The sequence below is a fragment of the Belonocnema kinseyi genome, chromosome 6, assembly GCF_010883055.1.
Source record: "Belonocnema kinseyi isolate 2016_QV_RU_SX_M_011 chromosome 6, B_treatae_v1, whole genome shotgun sequence".
Classification (NCBI taxonomy): domain Eukaryota; kingdom Metazoa; phylum Arthropoda; class Insecta; order Hymenoptera; family Cynipidae; genus Belonocnema; species Belonocnema kinseyi.
Window position 1 is genome coordinate 120,307,896 of NC_046662.1, and position 20,602 is coordinate 120,328,497.

Consider the following 20,602-nt stretch of genomic DNA (forward strand, 5'->3'; position numbering starts at 1 on the left):
AGGGCGCATACTTTGAATAAAATATTTGTTATCATTCTCTTGAAATAAATGTGTTTTTTTCTTGAAAAAATACCGGTTTCATATGTATACACCTGGTAACCTGTAACCCGACCCTTTAAAACTCGAAAGCGACTGGGGGTTTCAGCTTTTGTCTCTCAGGTATATCGTGGAAATAAGGATTTCCATCGTGGGTATGATCAATGATCTCAGAATTGGTTGTTGCCTCCTCGTTATCTCGATTAGCGGAGATTGGGGGTTGATGATACGTATGAGGATATACCGGACGTAGATCCTTCTCGTGTACGTTCACCAACCTGCCATCTTGTTCGATGCGGTAAATCTCATTATTGAGAATGTCCTTTATTGGATAGGGACCTTGTCAGCGTATCGCCAGTCCTGTTTTAAACTTCTTCTCCTTGTCCGAAAGGTGATGTGCACGTGTTCTTACCATATCACCAATTTGGTATCGTGGACCCCTCACAGGAGGAACGGGGTAGCGCTGGAGATAGCGGGCCTGGTTAATTCGAACATCTTCCAGGCGAACGTCTCGCTCGGAAGAAGATTTCTGGGTATCACCAATAAACCATTCTCCTGGTCGTTTCAGTGATTCTCCAAAGAGGATCTGGCAGGGCGTTTTCCCGGTAACAGCGTTGCACCGGCTACGCAGATTAAATAAAATGTCAGGTATTCTCGCGTCCCAATCTTTGTGGGGGTGATATACCAAGCGCAGTCTCATCCCCGTCTTCAAGGCTTGATTTTGCCTCTCCGTTTAGTTGATCCGGGGGTGATAAACTGGCGTGGTCCAGGCTTCACAAACCCAGTTCTCACAGGCTTTCTTCCACCTTGGACTGAAAAATTGAGGCCCGTTATCAGAGAGTACAGCCCGAGGGTATCCAGAGCGCTGAAAGACCTGGGATTCAAGGATCCTGATCAGCTGTGGAGCTTTTCAATTCACCAATGGAAAGGCTTCCACCCAACGGGTATGAAGATCAGTTACAACAAAGAGAAATTTCTTGCTCCGAGAGGAGCGTGAATATGGCCCCATCAAATCCACTGCCACGGTGTCGCATGGAGTCCGTGGTTAGCTGGGCCTTTGTGGGGGTGGTTGAGTTGTCCTAAACGGCTTACAAGAACTGCAGAAATGGCAGGTCTTTACATACTCCTGCACCTGCGTGCACATTCCCCTTTAGTAGAAAAGATCTTTTATGGCCCGTAAAGTTTCTTCTGTTCCAGGATGGCCAGCAAGACCATAATCGTAGTACTCATATAAAACTCGTTGCTGTGATTCGTCTGGAACAAAGAGTAACCACTGGTTCCCAAAAATCGAGATAATCCATAATTGGACAGTTCGTAACGCTGGTGGAAAGATTCTTCTATCCCAGTCGGATGGGCTTTATCTGCGATAAACTGCCACCTTGTAACCAATTTGGTGATGTAAGGATCCTCTTGCTGCGAACGAACAATCTCTTCATAGAAATTGTTACGTCCAAACTGGGCAAAGAGGACAGGACTTTTCTTTAACTCAAGAATCGGGAGATCTGGGGGCAAGATTTGTTTATTTTTGTCAATGTCCGCTTGGGGCTCACGGTAGGATGAAGTGAGAGTGCACGTGAAAATTCGCTCCCCCTAACGGTACGTGGATGAATGTCGAAATGGAACTTTTGTAAAAAAAACTATACCATGTTCCAAATTTAGCCTTGGAGTCCTTAGTTTTCTCTAGCCAATTTAAGACCGTACTGTGAGTTTTCACGTAGAAGTGTCGTTTCTCTAGAAAAGGACGAAAATGCTTAATGGCCTATACCAAAGCATGACCCTCCTTCTCCATTGTTGGGTATCTGGCTTCCGTGTTACCGAATGTTGCACTTGCGTCACTCAACACCTGATTCGTTCCTTCCGGGATTAACTGATATAAGACAGTCCCCATCCCTGTGGGGCTGAGATCTGTTTGAAGCCGTAGGGGCCAGCCCGGGTTTGGCCTAGGCAGCCGTCGATCCTTTGCGAATGATTTTTTCGAAAACTTTCTCGGCATCCGGAGTCAGTCGCCAGCGGTGGTCTTTTTTAACAGGTCGCTAAGGGGAGCGGATAACTCTTGAGAAGTTCGGTACGTATTCCCGAATCCAATCATAGAGTCTCAAGAATTTTTGAAGCCCCTGACGTCATTGAGGAAGGGCCGCTTGTAGTATTTCCTGTACGTGTTTTTCTTGCGGACATTATATTCTAAGGAGATAAGATGACCCAAGTACCGAAGTTCCGCCTGACCAAAGATGCACTTTTTCAAAGAGCACGTGAGTTTATGTAACTCCAACATCTTGAGGACCAGGTTGAAGTGCAGAAGGTGCTCTTGCCAATTTTTCGGATAAACGATAATGTCATCCAATCATACAAGGCTAAACTTATTTATATAACCCTGTAAGACGGTCTGGCTCATCAAACATTGGTAGGTAATGGACGCCTTCATTAAACTAAATTGCATTACCTTGAATTGATAGGTACCTCTATGTGGTACGGCAAAGGCCGTATATTTTTTTAAGTCAGGATGTAGGGGCACTTTCAAATATCCTGTACGTAAATCCAGTGTTGAGAAAACACTGGCATTTTCCAATTCTTGAATCGAGTCCTGAATTCGGGGTAGCGTATGGGTATCATCGTTTAAAATCGAATTCAGTTTACGAAAGTCGATGCAAAATCTTTGCTTCCCATCTTTCTTCTTGCCCAGGACAAAGGGTGAACTATACTTTGATGGACAAAGTGCAATGACTCCTTCTGCAAGCATTTCCTCGACTTGTTCCAAAATTACCACTCTTTTCTCCCCAGAACAAGGATACGGTCGCAAACGAAAAGGCTTGTGATTTGTTAGCCGTATCTCATGTTGAGCCAGCTGAGTCGGGTTAACCATCCTTAAGGATTCAGAGTATTTTGGAATCGCCGTAAGAAGGCATTGAATTCAGCCTTGTAAACAGAGGGGAACTTGTTCTCTACCTGGATCACCGGGGATTCAGCTTAATGGCATTCAGGCATCCAGTTCGTTAAACAGAGGGTGTGTCTGGTATCCTTACTGACGTAGAGTCTTCCCTCCGGAATATCGATACAGACTTTCTGGTTATAGATCCAGGGCAATCCCGTGCTTAACGGTGCGCGGAATTTACTGCTGATAAAACACGGCCACTTGATTTGGTGACCCCCAAGGCTGATTGAAAGGGTTACTTTACCTTGGAACATCATAATTGCTCTGGGTGTGTGTTGGGGGGGGGAGGGGGTGGCATGCACACTGCTCGTCGCCAGTTTTCCGAGTTAGAACCTTGTTTGGTAGTGCGTTAGGCCACTTTCTTCTCATACACGTCACAAAACTTATGAACCCGTCATGACCAGCTTCGACGGCCCGTGATAATATAGCCTCGATGGTCTTGGGAGGGAAAGCTCTGATTCCGTGCCAGATTCCCGGGCTGATTAGTTCCATCAGAGCTATAACCAAACTTTGCTTGGAGGCCTGGGGGTGCACTCTCTTGTACAGCAGTCTCTTGTGATGTAAAAACACACCTAACGATTCCTTATCGGTTTGCGCACGGAATAAAGTTGGGCTTGTAACCTTCCCAGGATAGTCGGCGAATCGTACTGTTTTAGGAGAATTTCTTTAAACTGTTCCCAGGCGAAATTGAGGGTTTGGTAATCCTTTCGTCATTGTAGAGCCAGTTTTTTTAACGAGGAGACTGCGGTTATTGTTTTCTGGGATACGCATAATAGAGAAATAAGCCTTCATTCTGATGAGAAAAACTGCTGGGTCCTCATGATATTTTCCCCAGAATTCCGGAATAAAATTCTCCTGTAGAATGCCTTGAAGGAATTCTCGAAATCCATGCCAGGAAGAGAGGGAGATCTCGTCGTAGCCTATTTGCACTTCCTGATTTGCCTCTGGATAATAGATCGAGTAGGCTACCGGATAGGTAGGTGGATGGGCTACATTATATATAGCCGAAAAAGTTACAGGAGGCACAGCTGGATAGGCTGCTGTGGGAGCAGCATGGTAGATACCTTGATAAGCTGCTGGATAGGTAGTTGAGTAGGCTGCCTGATAAGCTGCCTGGTAGTTTGTTGGAGAACCAAACACATTTGTGCCTTGATTGACAACCGGATACTTTGCTGCAGGAGCAGCCATATTTGTGCCTTGATTAACCGCCGGATAGTTAGCTGGCTAGGCTCCCTGATAAGCTGCCTAGTAGTTTGCTGGTGTAGCATCTAGATAGGTCCTTGAATAGTGGTGGATAAACACGGATACTACACGGATAAACAGGTGCTACAGTTCCGAAAAGTCTTTCTCCTCCTATATGTACGGTTTCTGTTGGAAAAAATCTGGGCAATCCCGTTGCATGAGCTCCGACCTATGACACTGAAACGGCAGCTGGAAGCGTAATCCCTTAGCCTCCTGGGTTTGAAAACAGCTGATCGCCAGATGGATATCCACCAAGACCATCCATCAAGACTTTGGAAAATTCGAGCTCCTCGAGAACCTCTTCCTGAGAGACAACTGGGTCGGGGTTTACTCGGGGATGGTCCATCTAGATGCTAAATACATTTTCATGGTGGTGGTCACATGGTCCATCATGACGACTGGAATTGGATCCCAGATCCTCTTGATCAAGGACCGAGACGTAGATTGAACAAATTCCCTGATCCCCTTGGCAGACGACCGAAAGAGTAGTAAAAGAAAGATAGGATCCCAGATCCTTTCTACAGAAGGCAGAAAACTACGAAGACAAAATTCCCAGATCCCTGTAACAGAGGACCGAGACGTAGGACGTAGTCCCCGATCCTCTTGACAGAGGACCGAGAATATAAGTCACAACAAAAAAGATCCATGATCCTCTCTACAGAGGACCGAGAAATGAGAAGAAGAGGAAAGTAATATGAAACATAAAATAGAATTAACGAGAGTTAAAACAAAGAGTAGGAAGAAGTATAAAACAGAAAACTAATAAATAAAAAGAGAATTCTCAGATCTCCTAAACAGAGGACCGAGAGTGATAAATGAGAAAACAAAAAAAGGATCCCAGATCCTCTCTATAGAGGACCGAGAATTGAGAAGAAGAGGAAAGTAATAAACGACATAAGATAGAGGTAAAAATAGCAAGAAGAAGTAAAGAAAGACGACTAATAAATAAAAGCGGGAAAATTCTCAGATCCTGTAGACAGAGGACCGAGACTTTGGAGGAAAATCCCTGATCGTTTTGATAGAGGACCGAGAGTAATAAATAAAAAGAAGGGTCCCAGATCCTCTCTGCAGTGGACCGAGAAATGAGAAGAAGAGAAACGAAATAAAATACATAGGATAGAAGCAATAGAAGTAGTAAAAAGAGCAAGTAGAAGTAAAGAAAAAAGGCTAATAAATAAAAGGGGAAATTCCCAGATCCTCTAGACCTAGGACCGTGAGAGAGGAGAATAGCAAACTTGCAGAAGCTAAGTTCCTTTTGGGTACAGCACTTACCGTTGTATGGTACCTATTGGCGAAAATAAATGTTTAGATCAAACAATCGCTAGCTTGGCTATAGCCGGATTTTTTTAGGTTAGTTGGGTGAATTAAACATAATCATTCCGATATCGTCACATACCCATATTTCAGACATCGTAGTAACAAAAGTAATAATAATTTTTATCTTCTGCCCGACCCAATCGCTTCATTTATCGTTCGATTAAAAATTCTAATAGTATTTTGCCGAAAAAACTATTTTCCATCCAAAAAACAGGTGATGCCCCTATTCTGTAATTGTACCAATTATATAATTGTGTTGCTTTTTTATAACGATTTTATTTGTTATATGTAGAAGATGTACTCCAAAATTTTTTTAACGTCCGGGAAGTAATTAGTTAAGATTTTTAAACCAAAAAAAAAACACTTTTTAATTCCTACGACTCTTGCAGATTTGTTTATAGGTTAGTATAATTGCAACAATGTTAAAAATGTCTGTTGCGATTTCACAATAAATGTAATGGAAGCTTATTACCAAAATGTAATGTCATTTTACAATACATGATATTTGATAGAAGTCTAAAAATTTCAATAAACTCATTACACACAAGGTTTTCGCGCAATATAGACTTCCTTAAGAAACAGAATGAAAAATGTAAATTTAGTGAAATATGTTTTTCATCTGAAACCAAAAACAGAAGTTGGTATTTGCGCGGCAACTTTTAGAATGTCTTGTTTTTATTCGTATACCTCGAAATAATATAATCTGTATGGAAACAAGCGATAATTTTTATGCAAAATATTTTCAACACCACTAAAATAACCTACACGAATGCACATAGCTCATGAAAAGATTACATGTATTTTTGTGGGTTATGTTAGAGATTTTAATAGCATTTTTCATGATAAATATCGATTATTTTCAAATTTTAAGTTTCTGATGCAGATTATATTATTGTGCAGTATAAAAATAAAACAAATCTAAAGGTTTCTACGAAAATACCAACTTCCGTTTTTGCTTTCAGATGAAAAACAAATTTCCCTAAATTTCAATTTTTTACTCTGTTTCTGTTGGAAGTCTATATTGCGCGAAAAACTTAGATTTAATATAAGCTTACCTTTTGCCTCACTTTTAACTACATTATTGTACTCCGATATTGTACAATATAAAAAGCATACTTTCAGCTGATGCATATAATATGGCGCTGCTTCGCAGCGGCGGATGCACGCAGCTTTCAATTCGCAATACGTGTACTATAATTTCGCGTCACAATAGCAAAATTGTAAATTTCACATTACAAAAAAATAAAAATATGGCAAGACACTTGCGAGATGGATGTAAAAAGCTGTCATCCTTGGATCGTTTGGTGTCCTCAGGGGACACGAGGGTTTCGCTGTTTCGACAGTTGCTCCCAATAGGACAATGTGGTCCGCACGAACGAGGCAAACGTTTCTCTTACGTTGCTTACTAAATTTTCGCGATTTCAGCTGATCGATAAATGAAAAGAATGCATACGTCACATTTAAACGCCACTTAATCAAATACATGTTAATTAAAGTGTTCACCTGTCAACCGCCTCTTTCTAAGATGCGAGAAAGAAAGGTTATGAATTACGAGAGTACTTTTAACAGGTACAACATTAAAGTACTAATATTATTTAAAAATTTGTTATTTTTGGATACATCACAAATTATCATCTTTTAATCAAGGTACCTTGCATTTTAGGCAGTCGATGACTTCAAATATAATATAAAAAATTATAAAATTCAATCAACATGGTGATTATAAAGATTAAGCCTTTTTTAACAGGTAAATGTTTCAAAATGTGATTTTAACTCTCGTAGTTATTAAACATGCGGCAAGGCTGCCAGCCATGACAAATTATTTTTAATCCGCTTTAAATTAAGTTTCCTTATGAATCAGTTACAAAGATCATTTCACAATTGGTTTTTTATAAACACATTTTTTGGTGCCTGCACTTACAGCTCACATGAAATTGTCTTGATCGAGATGGTAAGAAATTACTTTAGACAAACTCCATTTACGAGAAGGATTATCTTCATTCCCAAGAAGAATTATATCCCCTTTATTTATATACATTTAGTTCACCGTTTTATCATTTATTCCGCTGTTGTACACCTTGAAAATAGTTTTTATTTTTACCTTTTCTTTTTCAAAAAAGTTCACTTAAGCTCTGCACCAACTCACATTGCGACAATCGATTTTCTATCAAATTTAGAACAGCTGGTTCCGGCGTTGAGAGAAAACGAGACTCTCTTAGAAAGTGACTTCAAGTGAATTTAAAGTGGAATTAAGTAGGATAAAATGTCTCGACGCCTCGATTTAATATAAGTCTATATGCAGACAGTGTTGACTATGAGATTATATATAATATGTGCCGAGTATGAGTCTATCTGCATTTTTCGCGATTTTGAGTAATTAATATATTCTGATAGATTATACTATCCTGCACCTCTTGCTTGAATATTAGAGAATTTATGAGAAAATAAGAGAGCAAAAACAAAAATATAAATGAGTCTTTTTAGTCAATTTCTGTGCATTATGTATTTATGTGCAATTTACAACAATGCCGTCAAGCCAAGAAAAAAAATCTGACCGATAGGCGGACACGTTCTTATCGCGCGATTCGCTTGCAAGTTTGAACGTGCCTGGAACACGCGATTTTTGGTTCCTGCGCTTCGCGTTCGATGATTTATTCATCTTGCGCTTCACGCACGATGATGCATATATTTCGCGCTCGATTATGAATTCACCTCACGCTACCCGCTCGGTCTTTATATTTTTCTCACATTCGTTCACTTACCTTTTAAAATTAAAGCTCAAAACATCCACCACTGTTATTTTGTGATTTTGAATTCTCTTTTGTTAAAAGAGCTTTGCTCGCAAGTTTGAGTGCTCTTAGGGCGCTCTTCCACATTTTTGCGTAGACCTTTTAAAATTAAAGGTCAACGTATCGACAACTGCAATTTCCTAATTGTGAACTTTCTTTTGCTAAAAATCCTTCAGCTTTAGCGAACGCATTATCATCACGTACGTACAAATTTTATATTTCAGTTCTACTGTAACATGTATTATTTTATCAAATTTATATCCTTGCAATTCATAACATGCATGGAAATTAAAATATACGTATCCTTATTGCATAGTTTTTATCATTTTTTCTTTTTTATCTTGTCATTTATGATTAAAAGGAAATCTACTTATTCTATCTAAAAATTACTTAAAAAAAATTGTAAGTTGTAGTAATTGTTAAACTAATCGTCCTTATAATCGGCGCTCTTGGAGGTACCAAGCTTTTACTGGTTAATAACCTGTAAAGCATCCCTGCGTGTTAAAAATATGCTAAAACACTTGCGAGAAAAAATTCAGAAGGCGGTCTTCCTTGGGTCTCTGTGTCCTCAGGCTGTACTAGACTTTTGCTCGGGTCGTCGTATTGATTCCGACACAGACTGTAACCACCTATCTCACGGGCGCAAGACGTGGTTATGGCTGAAATTTTACCGCGATTTCGCTGGGATCGGGTGCAGTTTTCCAGATTAGCACCCGCTCGCGATGATATCATTTGAGAGTTTTTGTTCCGTTTTTCTTTTCGCTTTTTTGGCAAAATGTAAAGAGAACTTTTATCAAAGCTTTAAATAATGTTCAATCGATTTTGCCTCTCATTCATTACATTACAATATATTATGAAATTTGTTATTAAATTTTAGTTGAATAAATTTTCATGCAAGAGGAACAACTTAGGTTTCTTCAAGTGGAAAGATAATTTTATAAAATTTCAAACGGATTTATACTGACAAAATGTCAGATTTGCATTGTGGAAAATGTCGAGAGACGAACAACATTAAAAAGCGTGCCGAAACATAGAAGCTCCAATGTGGAAGGACATAATTTATAGCTTATTATGGTTAATTCTTCACGAATAATTCTATTGTATTACTTAACAGGATTCTCTCATTTTAATTCGTATAATTTTAATTTGTATCATTTACTGCTTCTTTCATCAAAGATTGATAATACTAGACAATTTTTAGAGCGTCCAGCAACTGTTTTTGCATTTATAAAATATGTCTGCATGTTAACTTATAGTTTAAAGTTTATAGACAATGCATACCTAATTTCTGATTGTCTCAAAGTGGAGCCATTACCTACTCCTTATAGAGCATTTGGGTGCTAATTAGTATTTTAGTTAACAAATTTTCCATTCTCTAAGGAAAGAATCTTTTTTCAGGCCGATATTTGGTCTTTGGGTATTACAGCTATCGAATTAGCAAAGGGAGAACCTCCTAACAGTGAACTCCATCCAATGAGAGTTCTTTTCCTCATACCGAAAAATAACCCACCCCAGCTAATCGGAAATTATACGAAACAGTTTAAAGAATTCGTCGAGGCTTGTCTTAACAAAGATCCCGAAAACGTGAGTTCCGTCATTTTATTCAATTTAAAGGATTGTAAACTATATATTTTATAAATCTCTATTTTCATCTTTAATTTTATCATTTTAATTTTTAGAGACCAACGGCAAAAGAGTTACTAAAGTTCCAGTTCATCAGAAAAGCGAAGAAGAATTCGTACTTGATCGACCTGATAGATAGGTACAAAAAATGGAAGTCTCAGCGCAGTGAGGAGTCGGAGACGGAGAGTGAGAATTCAGACTCGTAAGTATCATCCGTGCTTCATGCACATTTTATTTTACTGATTCGCGTCAGAAACTTTTCGAACAAAAATTTACATGAATTAGGGGAAGAATCTTTTTTTAAAGACAATATTCAAGTCGGCGTATGTAACAGGCTTAACTTGTTTTCTATTCATTATTAGTCAAGGAAAGTTAGAGGTGTGTAACAATTAGCGATGTTTAATTATTTTTAATTCACTACCGACAGAATTTTTGGGTATATTTCCTTTGGTCGATTGAAATTTCATACTTCACTTTAAAGACGAATATCTATGCAGAAACTTAATCTGCGTCTTTCTGAGAAGAATCATTAAAAACATTAGACAATTTCATGTTGAATCAGCCGATATTTAAGTTATTTCAATGAAGTAATCATGAAGGTTTTAGTTTCACAGTTAATTTTTTTTTAAACAAAATGAGAATTTTTAAATTTCGAATTCAGTTCTTCGCCACATCTAGAAGTGTGCTTAAAATTTGGTAAAGTCATGAAGCAAAGAAAAAATCATACTCTTTACATCTAAATCAAGAGCACAAATCAAACAGTATTCATACAAAATATTGACTTGCGCAATATTAATTTTTCGGAGAAAAATAATTTATATTCTATTGTATATCGAATTCAATCTGAACTTGCACTCTGCAAAAATATAAAGGTTAACAGCGAATCTCATAGTTTTGGCTCCTACAAACTAATATTGCACGAATAAATATTTTGTATGAATACTTAGCAATTACATCATATCCAATCGTGCTCTTAAATTAGATTAAAAGAGTAGGATTTTTTTCATTTTGTGACTTTTCTAAATTTTTGGGAACACTTTTCTAGATTTGGCAGAGAGTTAAACTCAAGATTTCAAACTTTTCATTTTGCTCATTAAACTTTTAATTTTGAAACTAAATATTTTATGAATGGGTCATAAAAATAATTTCACCTTAGGCTGAGTCGATGCGAAAGTTTTTAATCTTTCAAATTATTTTACTCATAATGACATAGATTTAGTTTCTGCACAGATATTCGTCTTTGAAGTATAAATTTTCAAAGAATGAAAGGGAAATGTACCCAAACTTTCTATCAGTAGTGTATGCGTTACATTCGAAGACAGGTTAGGCACCAGGTCTGGTATCTTATTAAAATGAAACGTTGTTTACCTAAAAGAGATGGAATGATTTTGGTAGTAAAACTGAGAAAAACAATATTCCTATATGGTTTTCTTATGTTGTAAAAAGACACTTTTTCATCAGATTTAGACAAAGATCACAATGATTTAACTTAAAAATTGTTTTGTTAGTTCTCTTAAATTTAAAAATTGATTTTTTTGCTGAATGTATGCATACTGGCAAAATGTCTGATTTACATTATGGAAAAAGTCGAGAGACAAAAAACAGGCGAAAAGCGTGCCGAAGCATACAAGCTCCAATGTGGAAGGACATAATTCGTACTTTATTATGGTTAATTATTCACAAAAAATTCTATTGTATTACTTAACAGGATGCTCTCATTTCAATATTGATTTAAATTACTTTTTAACACTATTATAAGTTATATGCAACTATTTTCAGTTGCAAAAAAGGCCTCTGTAAATTATGAAAACTATGTATTTTACTTTTTATGTTGGTGGGTAGTAACTTAAAGAAAGTTTATGTCAGGATTTATAGTTTTCATACATTTAATAACCGTGATTTACGAGCATATTTTTAGTAATTTGTATCATTTACTGCTTCTTTTATCAAAGATGTATATACAAGACAATTTTTAGAGTGTCCAGCAACTGTTTTTGCTTTTATTAAATATATATGCGTACTCACTTCTGGCTTGAAGTTTATGGATCGTGCATACCTAAATTCTGAACTGCCTTAAAGTGAAGCCATTACATAAAACTTACAAAACGTTTGAGTTTTATTTAGTATTTTATTTCACAAACTTTCCATTCTCTAAGGAAAGAATCTTTTTTTTGGGCCGATATTTGGTCCTTATACAGAAAAATATCCCACCCCAAATAATTGACAATTATACGAAACAGTTTAAAGAATTTGTCGAAGCTTGTTTAAAAAAAAAAAAAACCCGAAAACGTGAGTTCCGTTATTTTATTCAATTTAAAGAATTGTAAACCATATTTCTTATAAATCTCCATCCTCACACTTGTACTGTTCCTCGCACGTCACACATCGACGCTTAAAGAGACGAGATGACGCCGTCATACTAGTCTGCCGAGCGTATGCTCGCCCGATCTAGCGGCCGACCGCGAAAAGTTGAAAGGACTCGTAATCACACACTCTGGGAAATTCACTGGGAGTGGCAGACTGGCTGCCACGGAACACCTGCTCCCGTGGAACTGACTGGTATTTCTACTATAGGTGCAATTATAGTAAAGTGACCAGGAACGACCTGAACATCATCCCCTGGATCCACAAGTGCCTAGCAGTCTATGCCAATCGCGAAAATGGGAGCAACCGTGGCCATGATACAAAAGGCAAAGGGCGTCAACCGAGTCAACCTCCTTGACGTCGCACCTATAGCCGTCCGCCTAGCAAGAGAGTACGTCGGTTTATAAGCGACCCACCCTGGATCAACCTACAGCCCCGGAACCGTTTCCTGACGCCCACTCGATAAGCGACTACAGGAGCAACTGTAGCCGTTTCTGGAGCGAAGGGATACGCCAAAAAATAATCAGACTTAAAGATGTCGCCTGCTCTCACAAACATTTACACACACCCACGCACACCGACACGCCCATTACTACATAGATCCTAAAATAGCAATGTAATTTATAGGAAAATATAGATTATGTTTTTTTAAAGAGTTAAGTTTGTGTGTTTTCTTTCATTCGTCCCTAAATCTGACCCTGGCTCGACTCAAGCATCCGCTGGGATAAATGTTGGGAAACCCCTTAAAAACATGACCATTACAGTCTGAGCGTATTAATTACCATTACAGTCTGAGCGTATTAATTAAAACGTGCATAGTTGGGACTCCACCACCTTTGCATGTGAACTTGCAACTTGCAAATTCGATCTGATCGTGTTAATTGAGACGTGTACAGTTGGGTGTGTTCCATTTCTGCATGTTCATTTGCATTTTAAAGATCTCATCGTATTAATTGAGACGTGCAGAGTTTTTATGCCGTCTATCTGTGCACTTAAACAGTTGGTAGGTTACATTCTGGGCACGTGGAATTTTAAATGAAAATCTAATCTTATTAATTCAGAGCTGCACAATTAGGAGTATCCCTTCTGTACAAGTGGACTTCTAAGTTTGAAAATATGATCGTAGTAATTGCGATGTGCAGATTTTGGAGTCTCTCATCTGTGCATAAACACAGTTTGGAGGGTACCTGCTGTGCATGTGGACTTGTAAGTGGAAAATCTGATCGTATGGATTGAGAAGTGCAGACTTGGAAATCTCCCATATGTGTAGATACACAGTCTATTAGGTTATGTGTTAGAATAAATACGTAATCCCTATTGGTCTACGCGTGCTGTTCTGCGTGTTTATTGGTAACTATGCATAGTTACTAGATGTTTAGTTAATCAATTCTGCCGTTGAAATGCATATGAATTCGTAGTTCGTGATTAGGCTTCTTCTATTCTAAAGAAGTCTTCTCCGGTAAGCCGTTCACGTTCACGACAAAATCCTGACTGTGTTTATGTCTATCCAGAAGCAAAAGAAGAAAATAAACTCTGTCGAAATTACGTCTAACGTTTTTAATTCGAGTGAAGGTGTAAAAACTATCATAATAAAAAATGCCGCCAGTATTTTCGAAAGTTTTTCCAAAGTTTTTCCTACTAAATATAACTATATTTGATATAAATTTGCGATTTTGAATAGCGCGTGCTGTTAAAAGTTGTATTCATTTTTCAAAGTCGTGACGTCACCTGGCAAAATGTCTGCAGATCGAAGGCCAATCAATAACACCAATAGCATGGGACAAAATTTTATTTGTTTAATGAATTAGAAAAAATTATTTGACACCATCCGTGTATTTGGACATTGATTTCAATTTTCAAAACCTATTTAATTAAATAATAATATCTCTGCATAGCACAAAAATTGTGATCTTAATTTTAATCAATAAAAGTTACTAGTGTACGTAATGTAATTTTACTGTTAAAAGGCATTTTTAGATTTAGGGGAAAAATTTTTTCCAATGGAAAATGAGATAACATCGAGGTGGATTTTTTTTAGTTGAAAAAAGACTGCCTCAGGTATTTAGTCACCCTTTTGGAGTTCTCATATGTGCATGCACAGAATTGGGAGGATACTTTTCTGTACACGTATTCTTTTTTGTAAAAAAATCTAATCGTATGAATGGATATGTACGCAGTTGGGAGGGTACCTTCTGTAAATGACGACTTGTAAGTGAAAAATCTAATCGTACTAATTGAGATGTGCACAATTGGGAGGTTACCTTCTCTGCACGTTGCCTTATAAATCAAAATCTGATCGCATGAATTGACATGTGCAGATTGGGGAGGGCACCTTCTGTGCATGTTGACTTGCCAGTTGAAAATCTAATCATATTATTCGAGACATGCACAGTTGGGAGTATCTCATCTGTGAACGTAGAATTGTATGAGCTTATTAATTTAGACTTGCACACAAAGGAGGGTATCTTGTATGCACATGAACATATAGTGAAAAATCTAATCGTATTAATTGAGACGTGCGAAGATTGGATTCTCTCATCTGTGCGCGTTGGCTTCTCAGCTGAAAATCCGATCGTATGAATTAAAACGTTCGCAGTGTGCACGTAAATTTATATGTTGAAAATATGATCGTATGAATTTAGACTCCCACAGTTGTGTATCATGTCAGAGACAGCTGGCAGTTTTTTAACGACTTTTAAGCCTTTATCTCTCTGCTCTACACCTGGTTAACTGCACAGTGGGATAGAAGCTAAAAAAACTGGCCAAAAGTAAAGATTCCTTCACTTTTCTTTTTCTAATGACATTTTCTCTGCTAAATAAATCTAAAATGCCCGGACAACGTTTTCTTGTATCTCTAGATGTGTTCAATTTATTCTTTACAATCCCAATAAATCTAGCTATACAATGCAATCAAAAATGGGATGAAATCTCCCCATATACTTTAAAACCAAGAGATCAATTCTTAAAGGCAGTCGAGTTCTGTCATGAAAACTCTGGAAGTTGAGTCTCATTCAACCTTAAGTTTTGAAATACCCTTTTATAAAAGATACGTAAACGGTATTATAAATCTTCTCTTTTGACTCAAAGCTTAAATTTACTTTTGAAAAAGAAAACAAATACAATTTATCCTTACTGAAACTCACAATATAAAATATTAAGCTAGTACAAATAACTTTAATCAAGAATGGTCACTGTTAAAAATACATTTTATAAACGATACAATCTCTGCGCTGCGATTGTTTGTTGTTTTGTGTTACCTTGGTACTCTATCTTGTATCTTCGTGATTCTCTTAAATCTTTCTAAATCTTTCTAAAAGTTTATGGCCCCAGGACGTGTCCCGAAAATTTGATGTACTCAGCAAAGACAATTATAATACCTGGAAACTCCAGATGCCTGCAGTTTTAATAAAAAATAACGCGTGGGGTTACGTTTCAGGAAGTGTCGTAAAGCTTGAGGTGATAAAAGGAAATGTGCAATCACAAAAAGCTGTCGATAGATAGGTACAAGCCAACTTGAAACCACAGTCGGATATTGTGCTTGCAATGAATCCATTCCAGATTAAGCAAATAAAGTCTTGTACGTCCGCGCGTGAAATTTGGTCGAAATTAATAACGATTTATTGACGGTCATGCTTTTGTGAAGTTTCTCGGAAAGTTTTCATAACTTTCGGTGTGCAATGTTATCTCGTGATGAATTACTGACTTTAGAAGTACTTTGAACAAAAATCGGAGAATTTAACGCGCATAAAGATACGAGTGCTAAGACAGTACAAAACGCGATGGTCGCGAAAAATTCGGGGCGTAAAAATATGAATTATAGGCAAGATCGGCACGAGAATACAGAAAAAAAGAATTCTAACATGAAGTTTTTAAGTGTGCTGCGATTAGACACCGCCGAAAAACTGTTTAAAAAATAAGCATAAAGAACAGGCTGGAAACAGTGCCGAAGATGTATGTTTGCTAGCAACGTCTGAAGTTTTATTGGAAAAGGAATCTTATAAAATCGCACATAGTGGGGAGTGTAATACTTGGTATGTTGACAGTGGATGCACATTCCACATGTGTAATGATATCAAATCTTTTACGAAAATTTTTCAAGATAGTGCATATGGAAAATTAAATCTGGCTAGTAATGCAAGCACGGACAGATTCAGGAGGGGAACCACGACGGCATTAACGAAAATAGAAGGTAATAAAAAAGAGATACAGTTCAGTGACACTTTATACATTCCGAACTTATGAACGAATCTCGCCTCGGTCGCAAAGATTACTAAAAAGGGACACGATGTTATTATCAGTAAAACCAAGGCCGAGATAGTTGATAATTATCGAAAAGTGTTGCACACTACAAATCGCGAAAAGGATATATATCTTTTTAGTGCGACAAGCGTTGCAGAGTGTAAGAAAATTTTTCAGACGGATGTCAAAACTAGGACGCAGAAGAAAAGTTTTCTGGAAGATTGGCACATCCGCATGGGCCATTTAAATATTCAATCTCTTCGTGAAGCCACCAGGACTGAACGCATTGAGGGTGTCAACATAAATAGATTAAATGAAAATTTTGAATGTGGTGTCTGCTTACAGGGTAAGATATGTCGACCTCCGTTTCCTGAAATATCCCAAAGAGTGACGAGTATTTGAAAGATAATGAATTCCTATGTTTGCGGACCCATGCGCGTAGCTTTTCTTGGAAAGAAAGACTATTTCGTCACTTTCAACGATGATTCTTCTAGGTGGTGTCAGGTCAGGTTCATAAGGTATCAAAACTTTCTGATGGAAGAAGTTTCCTTCAATTCATCAGCATTTGGCCCGTATTTTCTCCTCATATTTAAAGTCGGAAGAGCCGATTCCGGAGTGTTTTGTGGAAGGGCGCACAAAACTCCTGCCGAAAATAAGCAACTTAGCTGACCTGAAGAATTACAGGCGAATCAAATGTCTGAACACACTGTATAAGATATTGACAGCTATCCTAAATGATAGGATTGTTCGGGCAATTGAACCTGTGTGGCAAGAAATGTATGAACAACGAGACTTAAAGAAAGGCGTAGCGGGATTTCGGGAAAACCTGCTCATCGATAGACTTATCATCTGTCTTTTGGAAAGCTTAATGGTTCACCCGCAAATCGTTAGGTGCATAGAAAGATTGATGCCGCTTTGGAAAACCAGATTTTTCATAGAGGTGTCTTGCGGTGCGACACCATGAGCCCACTCCTCTTTTGCCTTACATTATTGCCACTATCTCTTTCACTTCGCCATTCCGACGGATACTTGTGCGGCAAACCTGCAGATCGAAAGTACAAGGTCACTCATGTATTTTACATAGACGATCTTAAGATCTATACTAAAAAAGAAAGAGCAACTACATCTAGCTCTAGGTCTTGTCGAATCATATACTAGGGAAATTGGAATGGAATTTGGGTTAGACAAATGCGCCAAGGTTTATTTGAAGCGAAGAAAACCTAATGGCATCCCTGAAGATTCTGAGCTTGTTGATAGAAGCGCTAAACGACACCTTTGCGCTGGAGAGACTTACACAAACCTGGGCGTGCCACAGAGCCGCATTCAGGATGTGACATCTATAAAGGATACTCTCCGAAGCAGATACAAGCGTCTCATCCGGCAAATTTGGTCTTTCGAACTGTCGGCGAGGAACAAAGTATCTTCAACTAACATGCTTGCCGCCCCGGTAGTACTCTATTCATTTGGAGTAGTTCCATGGACGAAGAACGAGCTCAGATCCCTTGATATCGGGACAAGAAAGGTTATGCACATGAACAAAATCATGCATCTTAAGTCTTCTGTTCCGCGACTGTACATCTCACGCGGTCATTGTGGTCGGGGAATATTGAGTCTTGAATGACTTCACAACAGGATTATTCTGAGTACAGCACATTGGGTCGCAAATGAAAGAGACCCCCTTCTTAAAATGGTCAGAAATCATGAGGAAGTAGGCAAAGGAGCATTTCTGTACAAAGCAGCGGAAGAGGCTGCTGAAACACTCGGACTTAACTACAGTATTAGGGGTTAGAAAAATGCATCAAATCTTATCTATCGCGAGTACTCACTCCTTAAAACCCGGATTAAGAAAGCACAAGAGACAAACTTTCGTGAACAGCTCCTCGATAAGAGGATGCACGGTATCTTCCACAGAAATTAGGAAGATCAGTCAATGTCGTGTGAGCTAACGTTTGCTTTCCTTAAATCGCCCGGATTGAAGTCTGATGCGGAGGGTTTCATCTATGCATGCCAAGACGGTATCATTTCCACCTTAACATACCGTCGCCACATTTTGAGCCAAGACATTCCCGATGATAGCTGCAGGGCGTGCCGTGCACACACCGAGCATTTAGCTCACATACTATCTAGCTGTCCGACTCATGCGGAAAGACCTACATCCAAAGGCACAATGCAGCACTAAGATTGCTTTATTACCATCTATACCAATCTGACGGCATTCACCTTAATATCGCTCCTCTAAATGCTCCTAGGGAAATCGAGTCAATTGTTGAGAATGGGAAGGGCCGCACATACTCGAACTTTATATTCTCGACAATTGTTTTTGTTGCACACTCGAAGCCAGGCATGATTCTTCTTGACTTCGAGAAGCGAATCATGTTCGTTATCGAATTTTCGGCACCAGCTGACAAAAACGTAATAGCCAAGGAGAATGAAAAGAAAGAGAGGTATAGAGACCTTATAAGGGAGTTGCAACGACTTTACCTGAAATATTCTGTCAAACTAATCGTCCTTACCATCCGCGCTCTAGGAGGTGCCAATCTTTCACTCATTAATAGCCTGAAAAGCATTGCGTGTCAGCAATATGCTAAAACACTTGCGGGAAAAATGCAGAAAGCGATAGTCCTTGGATAACTCCGTGTTCTCAGGATGCACGAAAGTTTTGCCGGATCGTCGTATTGATTCCGTTAGACTGTAACCACCTATCTTACGGTCATGAGACGTGGTTGTGGCTGAAATTTTATCGCGATTTCGCTGGGAGCGGGTGGAATTTTTCAGATTAGCACCCGCTCCCGGCAAAATCCCGCGGTTGTCCTTATGAAAAAGTTTTAATATATATAAAACAAAAATATATATACAGTAGACATTGTCGCCTCGAAATTCTGAGGTGACAACGTTTTGCCTATTTTTTTATGTAAATTCATTTTAGATGCACTCCTAGTGCATTTGGCGAAAAATCGTTCTGAGGTGACAACGTTCATCCGTTAACGGTATCATCGCCTATCTAGTTCGAGTATATATTAGTGTCGCCATACTTTCAGGTACGGCCTGCACGTTGACACCTCTATCGTATATTAGTAAAATATCAGGTATACTGCAAACGTTCCCGCCTCGAAGTTTTGGCAACACTGCGTTTAATGTCATTGAATCGGCCTGTGCCTTTCGCCGACCGACTTTTGGCAATTGAGAAGCAGGTTCAATCGTAAATGTAAAAATTGATAAAAGTTCGATTTCTATAAAAATGAGTATCTATTGGTTGTTGGGGCCGCTGAATTCGAATTTGGTTTCAGAATTACAAAATTCAAAATGGCCGATACATTTTCCAAAACTACTCCTATGCTCTCTTACTTAAATGAACTTATTTTCTAAATCATTGAGTTTGCCAATGGAGGAGTAAAACAAATCAAAATTGCTTCCGTAATTTAAACAAAAATCATGAAGTCACTTCTTTTGAACCGGCGAATTATATACATTTCATAGCGGTAGTTTAAAATCGTCTTTCAATGTAGACTCAAACTTAGGCACTGAAAATTGTATAATCAAAGGTTATCGATACACATTGAGTAACTACTCGGATGCTCTCTTATTTAATATAAACTTATTTTCTATCTCGTTGTGTTTACTCATGGAAGAGTAAAACAAATCAAACTCTTTGCTGTACTTTAAACAAAAATCATTCATTCTTATACACATCTCTTGAATCGGCGAATTATGTACATTTCCAGCGGTAGTATAAAACGGTTTTAAAATCTGGACTCAAACTGAGGTACTCTAAGTTGCAGTTTACTTAAAAGATATAGGCTTAAAAGATATAGCTTAAAAGATATAGTTTTGCCCTGACGAAGCTGTTGTATAGTAGCTTAAGCACTTTTAGATTATTAAATTTCCAGCACGCCCTAAATAAAAACCCAATCATTTTAGTCGCCTGATTACATACAATATCAGTGTGCTCTTTAAATCTTAATTGTGAATTAAAATTAATTCCTAAGTCACATATACGTTGTGCTCTATTTATTCTGACTTGATTTATTTCGTATTTATAAATAATCGTATTCGTAGATCTAGT

General features: G+C 38.1%; 1 protein-coding gene across 5 annotated transcripts in view; it reads left to right on the forward strand.

The window, feature by feature from the left end:
• Window positions 1-20,602, forward strand: part of LOC117174201 (serine/threonine-protein kinase 26) — a 455,881-nt gene that overhangs the window by 268,677 nt on the left and 166,602 nt on the right. For all 5 annotated transcript variants that reach the window (XR_004467272.1, XM_033363063.1, XM_033363066.1 and 2 more), the window contains 2 exons: window positions 9,712-9,897; window positions 9,993-10,138. Coding sequence is in view for 4 of the 5 variants with exons in the window: in XM_033363063.1 (XP_033218954.1) it covers window positions 9,712-9,897; window positions 9,993-10,138 (332 nt within the window). In the remaining variant the exon portion in view is untranslated. The remainder of the gene's footprint in view (window positions 1-9,711; window positions 9,898-9,992; window positions 10,139-20,602) is intronic.